At 41.9% G+C, this 13,561-nt stretch overlaps 1 protein-coding gene across 1 annotated transcript in view; it reads right to left on the reverse strand.

Annotated features, from left to right (window-relative positions):
• Positions 1-1,765: 1,765 nt before the first annotated feature.
• The window catches only part of Pid1 (phosphotyrosine interaction domain containing 1), a 283,493-nt gene continuing 271,697 nt past the window's right edge, over positions 1,766-13,561 (reverse strand). Inside the window, exon 3 of the mRNA XM_008844454.2 lies at positions 1,766-3,842. Within this exon, the coding sequence (XP_008842676.1) occupies positions 3,366-3,842 (477 nt within the window). The 3' untranslated portion in view covers positions 1,766-3,365. The remainder of the gene's footprint in view (positions 3,843-13,561) is intronic.

Below are 13,561 nucleotides of genomic sequence, written 5' to 3' on the forward strand. Positions count from 1 at the left end.
CTTAATGCCCAAGAGATTTAAATGGACATTTGCATAATTAAACAAATAAACGTGTGGTTGGAAATCCCAATGAATAACATGAAGGGAAACTGTAGAATCCTGTAACAGAAAGATCTGATTTAGAGTTTTAACATATCCAGGGAAAACAGATCAAAGGGGCGTCTTGATTTAGGACAGGCAGAGAATTTTGTTCATTGCCCACAGCCAGGAAAACAACTCAATCAAAACTTCATGTGCTCCAATAAAACTTCTCAGACCTTGGCTTTTAAAACTCTGACCGTGTCAAAAATGCTTCAAAAATGAACAGCAAAAATGTTTATTTATGATGGTTTAGTGTTCTAATTTAAAATAAGCTAGGTTTCAAGAGGAAGCAAAAATCCAGAGAGGCTAGAACGTGCCTCAGCAGGACAACAACGCTGTACCAGCCTCAGAGGAATCTTGACTCATCAAAGTGCCCTGGCTGAGTCACCTTGGCCAACTGGTGCAGCAGCTCTAAGCATCTTTGCCTCAACTCTAAGGCAATAGCCATGCCTACCCACTATGAGCAGGACAGCCTGTTAGGAGTAGCCCAGAGAATCTAATACAACAGAGGACCTGGAAACATCTAAGAGAATGCCAGGGTGATCACTGCTTTTACAGGATCTGTAATCAGTTATTCATTTGTTAATTCAAAGACATCATTGTGTATCCATCTTTCAGTTGCTCTTGTCAATCTTCTCATGCAGCAGCTCCGGCTAATATTAGTCAAGCCAGTTACATAGCATGTCATACTTAGCACCTTTAACATAATTCTATCAAAAACCCTTTTGTAACAAATAACCATGAATGCATAGGTGACCCAGCTTATAACTATTACTGAGAAAGGAGGACGGAATTGTTTTGATACCTGTGCTGACTAATTTCTTTCCCCTTCCTTTCCCTCCCATGCGCATTTTCCTAGCGCCTCTCCTCCGCTTTCCTCCCCTCCCCTCCTCCTCTTACCTCTCCTTTCCTTTCTTTTGTTCTTGTAAATTATATATGCAAGGACAAGAAAGAGTAACTGAAAATTAAGAGAACTTCAACTCTGGAGCAGTATATTTCAATCTGAGTTTGGCAGTAATTCACATGTGAGTTAAATCTCTTTAGAAAGCATCCATATAAGAAAGCACTTGGGAGGCAGAGGCAGGCGGATCTCTATGAGTTCAAGGCCAGCCTGGTCTACATAGTGAGTTCCAGGCCAGCTGAGGCTACAGGGAGACCCTTTTTCAAAAAGACCAAAAAAAAAAAAGCCCCCCCCCATATTTTCCCTTTCAAAGCCTTTCATTTGTTACTGATTCCATGATGGACATTTGGACATGTCTACACAGCCAGCCGCCTTGGCTGATTAATGGGGTCATTAACCAAGAAATCCTGGTCGGGGACGAGGCATTTTAGAAAAAATCACTCAGAGCTTACCTTTCAGGATTTCAGGATAGGGTCCTCAAAGATGTTCAGCAGACTCTATAAACAGCATTTATTTGCAAACTGTTTGGAAGCATCTTTGTCTGAAAATCCACCACATTAAGCAACAAGGTCAATGATACTAGCAAAATTATTGTCTCAATTAAGGGAAGTTCAACCATGAAAAACTAATTGAAAACGATTTCTAAACACAAGGAATGGGTTAAGTGTGACCAAAATTTAAAGATTTGGGTAAAATAGTCCCGTTTACTCAGTTTGGTTTCTTTTCCGTGTCAGGGTTCTGTTTCTGGAGAAAGCAGAAAGACAAAGTAAGAAATGCATAGGCTTCATTAACACAAACATATTTTTATTAAAGAGTGAATGCATTTACGCTAAAGAATAGTTTACATATGTCATAAAGCAACAAGCATATCTTATCTTCAGGAGGTGAGTCCTCACCAATACGACTCCATGCTTATTGTACATGCCTTGAAACTGGATCCACACATGAGGACATATGTACACACACACACAAATGCGTACGTGGACACACTGGTATACAGATGCCAACACCATCACTGTCTGGATTCTATTAGCTCTCATTTAAGGCTTCTAAGGTGCCTCCTTGCCCCTAACTTCACCACGAACAAAAACAGACTTTTTAAAGGAGCTGTATTACTTGAAAAGTAGATTATTTTCTCTCTGCCTTAAATGTGTATATTTTAACAAATACTTTACATTTCATTCCATGTTGATTCTTTATGACATCCAAAGATCTGTGAAACCATGCGATCTCGAGCTATTGTGAGAATTTCTCATCAGAATTAACAACCAAAGGGGCAATCCTGACTCTAAGATAGCAGTGATTTTAAGACAACAAGCTATGATTTCCCTTTAGGTTTCAAGCTGGATTTGGGGTTTCTAGACAAGCTGAGTTGATTTTCCATATTCTCTACTGAGTAAAATGCTGAATTATAGGGACAAGACACCCTAGGAAATGCCAAGTTGAATTTGAAAATTCCCATGAAGGATTCATCCATCAGGACCATTAACCAAGTTAGTTACTACAAATCAGGGCTTAACAGAGGACAGCCTCCAAAGAGTTTGATCACCCGTTCCCTTTTGTCTGGGGTTTCAGTTGTTTGCAACTTCTGGTTGTTTTCTGTTTATTCATTTACTTGAATGTTATCTTCCCTTTCGGTGTCCTGTGATATATGTTGAGCTCTTTAAGGGGACTGGAAGGGTAAAAGAGATGGGCAGAGGCAGAAGGAGACAAGATCATTAGTTGCAAATATTCTAAGAAAATAGATGAAGTGAGTATAAAGGAGGGTAATACTGGATATATTCACGTAAATAAAAGCATTATCTTTAACTGTGAATTAACTGCCAACTAGTGCACTGTTAGTTGTAAAGCTCAATCCAAGCTGTGCTGATTCACATGGTGAGGAGGGGGTCTGCAACATGCCATGGGAGAGGAGCGCGTGGTCACCCCCAGGTGTCCCTCGCATCCTGCTGCCTTCACATCATCACACTCCACCCCACTAGAGGGCCCAGAGTGGCCTCTAATACTCTTGTTGGACTTCATAAGGCAGACTGGACTATTCCAGCAAATGGCAGCTGCGGAGTATTTGCCTGAGAATGACGAAAACAGGCACGATCTCCACCAATAGGTGTTAGAATATGAGGGAAAAAAAGTTTTTGAGTCTAGAACCTTCCTCCCCATTCACATTCCCACCCTCCTCATGGGTCACAGCAGCAGCAGATTTCAATGTCACATAATTATTGATACATTTCTTTAGATTTAGAATTGCTCTTCTGAATTTAAAAAGCATGGCCAGCCAATAGTGTGGCAGTCTTTTCATACCAAATTTGAATCCTTGCGTCCGCATCTAACACCTGAAACTCCTTGCCCAAATGCTGCCTTCTCCCGTGCGTCTCAAGTTCCTTCAGCCATCCTCAGATTCCAATTCCTGGGAAGCCTCTTCGGACGAGCTGCTCCTGTGGATCCGCCCGTCGCTCTTCATACTGTGGAAAGTCTTCCTGAAAGCCTCCATCATGGCGTGCGCCAGCTTCTTGGCCTCCAGCTTGCTCTCGCACTGCACCGCGTGGCAGTCCATCTGGTAGGACAAATCATCGTTGATCTCTCTGTACACCCAGGCGAAGATGTTGGGGCTCACGTTGTGGTCAGCGGTGCAGTAGGCAATGCGAGCCACCTGGAAGGTATCCATGTGCACCGTGGCTTCGCCCTTGTGGTCCAGGTGATGTAGCCACACTTGGAATGGGCGGATCTCCAGGAGGGCATTGGCTGGGAAGACATCTTCGCGGGCCAGTGTGTGCTTCTTCCACAGCTCAATGACTGGCTTTTCAGTGCAGCCTGACAGAAACTGCATGCCTGTGGTGGAGATCTTCCCCAGGTAGGTGACCTGCAGACGGGAGACAGAAAGCAACCGGAGAAGTCAGCAGGATGTGCTGAGCTCCTTCTGATAGGCTGAGAGATGCGTGCCAGCAGAGATGCCTCCCCTCCTTGACCCTGGAAGTAGAATTTCTACTTTTCCTTTCCAACAAGTTTTCTGGATAGGTCTACCGAAACGCTTCAAGTAGAGTTGGGCTTTTTACATCTAATATGTACGGAACTCCCCTTTCCAACTCCTTTTTAAATTAAAAGTGACTGATGATGACCTTGTATTTAATTTGGCATTTCTTTGAAATTTTGAGGTCACTCAGAGTTTACTTTCAATCTTGAAGACATAGCACTTAATGACAGCATGGAACCAAGAGGATTTGCATCAGCAAAACAAAACTTTATTAAATTTATCTCTCAGCAAGATCCTTCTTCCTAATCAGTGTTTGAGTTCAGTTATGCTGCTTGCGTCTACCAAATGCCAAAGACACAAAAAAGCGTTCTATTTAAATTATAGCCCAAAGCATGACTTTTCCCCTCCCAACATAATTTTAAAAGTACAACAATGTCTAGCTGTTTTTCAACCTAAACAGCGTTTGAAGTGATGGGCATCTGGCTATGTGACTATAACTGAAAGATAAGACTAAAATATAGGCTTGGCAAATAGCTAGACAGGCAGTACCAGAAATAAGAAAAATAATTCCAGAGGATTCAAATACTATATTTTTTTAAAACCTTGTTGGCCAGAAAGATGGCTCATTGGGTAAATATACTTGCTGCCAGACCTGGAAACCTGAGTCCAATCCCTAGACCCACACAGTGGAAGGAGAGAATAGACTTCTGCAAGTTGTCCTCTGACCTCTACACATGTACCCTCCACATGCATTAATTACATAATCAATGCATCAATTAGTGAGTTAATTAAATGTAATTTTAAAGCTTATTCATAATATGCCAGGAAGTTCTATGTCTCTTTTTTTCATCAAAATGGGGAGAACTGGGTATGGTGGCATATGCCTTTAGTCCCAGCACTCAGGAGGCAGAGGCAGGTCGATCTTTGTGAGATTGAGGCTAGCCTGGTCTACATAGCAAGTTCCAGTCCAGCTGGGGCTACAGGGAGACCCTGTCTCGAAAAGATCAAAAAAAAAAAAAAAATGGGGAAAATTGTTATCACTGGGACATAGACATTAAGGAAATGCATGAACCGTAACAGATAAATACTAAACAATGCAAAATTATATGAAATTAGGTCTTAAAATTAGGCACAGGGATATAAATATTACAAATGTGAGGGACAGAATCCTCCAACAAAATTCATGGAGGCGAAGAACCGAGGACAGAAATTTAGTCGTGGCAACTCCAAGATGATGAAGATGGTTATGAAGGCCACACGCAAAAGCTTTAGAACATGAAAGTGAGTTCTATCACAGCACTCAGGAGACTGGGGCACAGGCCCGTCACAGACTTTTCTCTGCAGAAGATGGACATGTGGCCATTAGCACATGAAAAGATGCTCAACACTGCTAATCATTAGGGAAAAATAACAGTACTGATATATTACACACTGCTGACTGCTGTCAACAGAGCAGGTTACACTTGTTCCCAAGGAAATGGAGAAATTGGAATACTTATGCTACCTTTCTGGAGATGTGAAGCAGCAAAGTCCCTCCAGAAAGCAGCTTTGGTCAGCTGGCCAAACACCTGGCCCAGCCTACTTATTTAAAAAGGAGGTTGGCTTAGCTTAAAGTTGGGAGTCTAAAGTCCAAGATTGGAGGGGGGGCACTGATTTGCTTTTGGGGGCACTTCATAGCATGAGATCATGCGGAAGGAAAAAGTCAAATGTTCAACAGGAAGTAAGAAAAGATGGAGGGGGTGGGGAAAGATGGCTGGAAGGATCTTTATGATGTCTCAAGAACCACAAAAGAGGTCACATGTGAACTATCTCATGTCCCAAAGAGTTCTCATCTTTCCAAAAGTACCACCTCCCAACAGTGACAACCAAGGACAGGTTTTTAATCAATATGGACGTATCCAACCTGTGGCAAGCACATGGCAACTCATCAAAAGGTTAAGAACCTATTCCTATGACTCGCCAGTTCTTCTACACAAAAGAAAAGAAAGCCAGGTCTTGTAGAGATTGTTTTTACCCTCAAGGTCTGAGATGCATCATGGACTAAAAACATGCATCGTAGCTAAAATGAGGAAGAACACGCCTGTCTAGCACCACATACTGAACAGGCAGATACAGTACAATATTATTTAGCCTTAGAAGGGAGAGAATTCACATATGTGCTACCACATGGATGAACTCTGAGAAACACACACACACAGAGATTTCTTCTGAAATTTATATAGAAAATTAAATTGCAATGTGATTAAAAGTTATTTTTTTAAAAACTGTTGGGTAGGCGTGTCCTCCCACAGAACAAGCACTGAACCCCAAGAGACTCTGTAGGCAGAGGGGGAGACAGTTACCCCTCCCACCCAATCCATCAGCTTCCGTTGCATGAAGGTGAGGGTATAGGGACAGATGCTGAGGTAGGCAGGAAGTGGTAAAAAGTTGCCATCTTGGCTGCATGCTGTTGGGTGCAGTGCTGGTGGCACAGATCTCAAAAGCTTAGCCACGATGTAGGGAAAGTGTCCATGGGTGTATGCCTTTGTAAGTAACTTTCTTTTAGACCTTATAAACTTCATTCAAAAGCCCAAATGGAATGCATAGTGTTGGTTTTGTCGGTCAGTGTTAGGACCTCATGGCCCTGGATCAAAAAGCATGTGCAGTTCTCCCAGAAGAGAATTTGGTGTTATAAAAACCTCATTAGAAGCTGTAACTGACTCACTCCAACCAAGGGCAATTTCCTAACAGAAAAATATTCACAGCTAAGAAAAAATGTAACTTTCATTATAAATATGTATTATATACAAACTAAAGATTTTAAAGGAAATAGATTTATTTTGGAAGTGTGTTTGGGAGAGCACCGGAGCAGAGATTAGAAACTCAAAAGTTTTAATGAGACCATAATTAAAGCTACTTAATGCACAGACATTTATAAAGGGAATTAATTGTTTGATTTAGTTATTTTTGTTTTACGTGGATGTGTGTTTTTTTCTACATGTATGCTAAGTGTACCACATGTGTGCATGTCCATGGAAATCAGAAGAGGGTATCAGATCCACTGGAACTGTAGTTGCAGATGGTTGTTAGCTGCCGTGTGGGTGCTGTTCTCTGCAAGAACAGCTAGTGTTCTTAACCACTGAGCCAACTCTCTAGTCATATAAAGAAAATTTAAAAACTGCTGAGGTCAAACAATATATAGATGTAATCTGATGGTGTTAAACTTATACGACTAACATTTGCTTAGTGTCGACTTCCAACAGTGATACATAAAGAACACACTCAAAAACACAGGGTGACGGCTTCAAGTCATCAGTTACATATGTCTACAACCACACTGGAGACGCTGAAGAGTTAAAAGGGATGCTTGTATCACATCTGACGGTAAAGGCACTGTACACGTTAGAGTCATCAACAGCTCTGTGGGCCAGAATGGGGTATTACTATCACTAACTCAGTGTAAAGCCCACAACTTAGACCCAGATAGGAGCCATACTTAGAATCACTCAGAACATACCAGAATCACCAGGCACATGCTTTTTATGGACAATAATTAGGGTGTGAGTAACATCTTAGTCATCCATGAGGAAACCGGCACAGAAGTGTGAATTCCTCTTGATCCTTTGCTATTAGATAACGGACATCCCATCTGCTGTCAGCTGCCCTCCATGTAGCCACTGTCTATCTTTAGAAGGCAGCAGACACCTGAGATACAGCGAGTCCTCCCTAAAGATTCACAAGATATAGTTGTCTGTCACTTTTGTGAATGAACTCTCTTCCAGGCGTTTGGAATAAATATTTTATTCTTGTTTTTCAGCAACAACAATTGACAGGGATATGGACTCTAAAGAGGAGGAGCTAACAGAAGCAAAGTAGACTAATACTGAGCAGAGGCTGGGAGGGCACGGGTGGAGGAACTGGTTTAGGTCCAAAGTCACAGCCGGAGAGGGTTAACCAAAAGAGTCCAATACACTATTATGCATAGGGTTGATTATAGTCAACCATATTGTACCATATAATTCAAAAGGCTAGGAGTGAATTTTGAATATTCTCATCATGAAAAATTATTAATGTTTAGTATCTGGAAGTGATAGTTATATAATATAGAAGCATAACAAACTATCCCCCCTGTGCCCTATAAAGATGAACAGCTATAATGTGTCAATGCAAAGAGCTGAAAAATTCACTTCCTCAAAATGTTTAAACATCAGTGACACTGTTTGGGAGCTGGAGAGATGGCTCAGCAGTTAAAGGCACTGGCTGCTCTTGCGGAGGACTGAGTTCGGTTCCCAGCACCCACATGGCAGCAAACAACCATCTCTAACTCCAGGTCCAGGGGATCCAACACCCTCTTCTGGCTGCCTCAGGCATTGCATAACACAGGAGCATTTATATATGGGATACATTCAGCCAAAACACTCATACACATAAAAATAAATAAAATATTTTTTTAAAATGCAGTGACACCGTGCATGTAACTGCATACTCTGTGCATGCTGGGTCACAAAGTACCAATGGCTCAGTAAACAGCAACCACAGATCATAAGGCACTAAATGTGTATGTGTCTACATCAACACAGTCATGGGGACTTGATCTACATATGGGGAGGAGGTCTCTTCTTGCTTTAGTCACCCTCCTGTGGGAGGTCTGTCTTCCCCTCTGCTCTTTAGCATGTGCTCCATGAAACAGAACACAGAACTCAGTGTGTGCTGCTGCAGGAGGCCAGCCACCAACGCAGCTGTGTGCCTGTGTCGGGTCTGGGTGACGGGAGTCCTGGATCTTGCCAGTCTATGAAAGAGATGAATGTTTGCTAGATGAATGTGTCCCTTCTAAGCCATAATCTTCCGGAGCTGATGAGTGGTAGGAAACATCAAGTTTCAAAACTGGTCACTAAATCTGTCCAAAATGGTACATAGATTTTTTTTTTTATGCACTCATCACCCAGGGGCAATAAACAGACTTGTAGGATACAAGACCAGCCTTCAGGAAAAGTAAGAACTAAGGGTTGAGAAATACCAGCATCTTTTCTGTGGTTGTAGAGACAAGCATAGAGTAAGAAACAGTGTGAATGAATCATTCTAAGAGCAATAAACAAGGAGCTGAAAAGGAGAAGTTTCCTCATGTGTCACTTACTGGCCTAAACTGACACCCCAAATGGATATCTGCGCTGAGTGTCAGGGAGTTTTGCACAGCCTCAACAGAGGAGACATCTAAGGACAAGTACACCACATGATAATACACAGGGTGTATGTGCGCAAGGGACCCACAGGATGTCCACGGTGCTGACAGCACCATCTCCACAGAGTCCGTGTCCTTGGATCCTCTGCTTCCCAGGCATGAGCTTTCCAACCCTCCTGCCAGCTGTCCATTTATGAATCACCGCTCTTGTTCAGATGTTGCTAAACAAAACCCTGCTCCCTGAGGTCCATCCTTGTCCAGCCACCATCGCTCCTTCTCCCTGGAGGCCAGTTAGTATTTCACTCTGACCCTATTTACAACCTGGTCCACCTCTCTCTAGATGGGATAAGATGAGAAGAGTAGTCACAGAGCCCCTGATGAGATGCAAGATAAGTGGACGGCTGTGGAAGTACCTGCACATCTGGAAACCCTGGATTTTTCAGCCTTCCAAACTGTGTGAGGTGAGCTTTACCGGGCCAGTTTCTTTCTGGAGTTCTCAAAAAAATGGCACTTCCGGAACAAAGACTCCAAAAGCTTCTTGTGGGATAGGAAAGATCTTCCTGTTCTGTCACGGCCTGTGGAGACTGACTTTCCCTGGCTGACCTAAAATAACACGATAGGAACAGGAGATGGAGAAACCTTTACGGGATACCCTCCCAGCCTTTGGGTTACAAGGAAGAAGATGAGAAAAACAAGAACTGCTCTTAGTTTTGGGCTAAAGATAACAGTGAAATGCTTTTACCCTTTATCAGTCCACCTGCACACTTCAGAGAGCAGGGAAGGAGAGGACACAGGGATTATGTATGACCTTGACTTGAATCTGCTCTTTTCTGGCTGCTCGCAGAAGAGCAAAATGCCACTAGACATTGTGGGGAATGGAGTTTCCATATCACTCATTTGACAAGCCAACAGCAAACATGGATTTGCTAGTTATGCAGCATATACTTTAATCTATAATGATATCATTAAAAAAATACTCTTCAGAGTGAAAACTATTCAAGTTTTGTCTACACAATAGTGAGTATGGGAGATTCTAGAATAATGGAGAATGAAGAAAGGAAGGTAGTGACTAGAAGCAGTTACTGGATCCAGGAACCAATAGCAGCAAGAGCAAGAGACCACAGCTGGTGAGAGAACTTGGCGGATACTTTTCTCAGGTTGTGGGTGAAATGTTTTATACAGACCATTATCCTCTGAAATAATTCTACAGGTAAGGTACTGTTATCACCCTGTTTCTGCTGACTAGGGAGCTAGTGAGAGATGGAGAAACTTGCACAAGTCAGAGCGGGACCAGAACTTAAATCTGAAGAGTAAGATCCAGAATGCTTGGCATCTGATACATTCCAGATGACCAACCCAAAGATGGTCCCTTCAGAGCCTTCCAGCCAGCTCCCAGTTGGCTCCTCTGGAAAGCGCTGCCCAGTTTAGGTGACATCTGCCATAAGATGAAGAGTATTCTACCTTAGCTGGGGACCAATTGGCAACTGATCACTGCTAGGTGAACCTAGACTGATCAGGCTCCCGCGGATGAGCTCACACTGGGGGACATCTGGGGACACAAACTTGACTTGATAGGCCTTAACATATATGACAGAATGCATGAAATCCAGTGAGGGGGATTACTGGGTCTAGATAGAGGAGGGGGTCTAAATATGAACAAGATGTATTGTATGAAATACATAAAAACTCAATAAAAAATCTTAAAACATCATAAAAATAGTATTCTCTCTCATACATGCACTATACACATATGGATGTGTCATGTAGCGCATATATACATCATAGAGATGGTTCCACTTCTCTGAGGAACTATGATAAAAGAGTATTGAAATTATGAACTACCTTTAAGGATAAACCAATTATTTGATTCACAAAAAAGAGAGAAACTGAACTTCCAGTTAGTTTTTCCTTTCGAGTACATTTCTATCATATCCATAATGGTTTCCTTTGTTGGGCTTTCACCTCACAAGTCACAAGGTGTCTTACTGACTACCACAACCTCAGTGGAGCAGCTGACTAAGCTCCTCTCTAGATCTGCCTGGAAGATCTCTCTACCCTAAGTCTTAACACACAGCCACCTGGTGAAAACACACTCATGTTATGCCATGATAGAGGAAAACAATTTATAAAAGAAGTCTTGAAATTGATTGACAAAGGGAGAGGAATGACAGTCGCATTCTAAATCTAGTTACGATGACCTCAAAGAACTAGCTGGTGAAAAGGGGGAAAGGAAGTGACGAGCTTTGGGATTGAAAATGAGTGTTTACTGAACATCTACTAGGAATGGACATTGCCTCTAGCCGTAGCTGTGTAGGGAACGAAAGTGATCAAATGTTCTGCCTGTCAGGCCTTGCATTCCCAAGTACACACCTACAACTTATGTGTCAGCATAATACAGGAATGGGTGGCCGATGGAGAAGACTTAAAATATCTGTATGAGCGTGTTTGAGAAACTTAAATGTTCCTTGGGTCCATAAAGATCCTTCTTTATAGGGATAAGGCGAAAGATCCCCATTCAGAGTTTGTTCCTTGGACTACAAAGGCTCCAAACCCTTGTACTCAATGTACTTTTTGTCTCTATGATGAGGCTGTGCTAGACCAGGTAGCTAAAGCCTTCTGGAACTCTCTCTCCCTGAGGAGGTTGAATGGGAGCATGGGAAACCCAAGACCCAAGGTGTCTTAACCCCAAAAAGAGCATATGGCAGGCAGAATGCCACTGTGATTTTATGTTCACACTGGTAGATGGATGCACGGGGCCCTTGAATTCATCTGATACTCCTGGGGCTCCATTCCAAGGTACATCAAACCAATATGCCTTTGTTGAAATCTTTTAACAGGAGTTGTTTTAGGATGCTTAGCATTATTTTGTTTTTTTTTTTTTAGATCTCGTCTTTATTTGAAGGCCTGAGAAGTTTTCCCAGCATTTAAGTTCAAAGTGCTGATCATTATATTGCAACAAATTCCTATTGAGTCAAGTGCATCACCAACATTATGGATTTTTTAGAACCAAATAGAGCTATTCATTCAACTTGATACTATATCTTTGTTGCAAAGACATGATACCAGTGCCTAAAACATTAAGCATGTCATAAATCATATAGCCGGTTTCTGGAAGAGCAAGATGTCGTGCCTACCCTCCAGCCTGACCCAAGGCTCAATCTACTAATCCAAACCCTTCAGCCAAAAAGGATGTGATCTCATTAGCTTTCATCCTTGCATCATCTGTCTTTTCTCTGGCCATTCATTCCGATGTCCACACTAAGATCAATGCCTGTCCAGGGACACTCTGCCAACCCTTGCTAAACATGATAAATGGGGACTGGAGACAGAGGTAGCTAACTGTCCTTAACCTATATGTGTTTGTACGCCCAGGGATTTAAATTAGAGTGCTGGTATCAAGAATTGAAATGGGAGACAGTACGCATATTTAACACTCAGATAACACATTCCTAAAGAACTATTAGATGGTGGATGCTTTACAAAGTAAATAGTGACTTCTTCAAAGAAGGATTTCAAAGAGCAAATATCAGATCTGACAGACTGACCCTCTACCCTGCTTGTCATGTGCCTCTGAACAGATAATAACACAGGACAATGAACTGCTTTTGGAGCCAACATTATGGTGGGCAGGACTTGAAACCAGAGGCAGAACCATCACCAAAGGCAGGAAAGCTTGAACTAGACAGCCCAATGGGTCTGGCTTCAACTCAGAAAATATATAGCCATCGTTTCTGTTTATAGCATTTCTGTATCCTACTATTGATTCCATGGGGTTCTTCCAGTTATCCACAGGATGGTCAGATGATGTGGAGATCAAAAACAGCTATTTCCATTTTCATTACCAAGTAAGTCTTGGGTACCATTCTAGACCCCTTTGGGGCAGAACTAACTCAGTCTCATTAGGCCAAGGATTGACTCAGATGTCCTGTGACCAGATTATAATGAGGATAAACCATTTCCTGTAAGGCTACCATTCAAAATATCTGCCTACTTGGCTAGGATACTGTTTTTAATACTGTTAACAATGCTAACAGAGAAATACAGATTTTTCTAAAGTCAGTATTGTCTATAGCACACTTATGCACAAACCTATATTGAATAATATTTCAGCAACTTTTTCTAAGGTCACAAATATCAAGAATACTTTTCTAGTGGTTCAACATTTTCCTGTATTTGTTTGGGTAATGTTGACCACATCTAAAAACATCCATAGGAACTTTACTGAGAGATACTTTCTTTTTATAATGTAAATGTATATCATGGGAGGAATAGATTAAGCATGATACCAACTATAATAACTTTGTTTCAGTGTTCAGTGAGGACTTGAGATTTTATGTCCCATCTTGCACCTATCAGATAATCCCAATGTGCAATTTGTCCTGTCAGTTCGATCTTGGATGTGTGAAGCTGGGAATTATTGTCACTGTCACTGTCAAAGGCGAAAGGCGGA

This window comes from Nannospalax galili, unplaced genomic scaffold (genome assembly GCF_000622305.1).
Source record: "Nannospalax galili isolate Female #2095 unplaced genomic scaffold, S.galili_v1.0 scaffold220, whole genome shotgun sequence".
NCBI classification, from domain to species: domain Eukaryota; kingdom Metazoa; phylum Chordata; class Mammalia; order Rodentia; family Spalacidae; genus Nannospalax; species Nannospalax galili.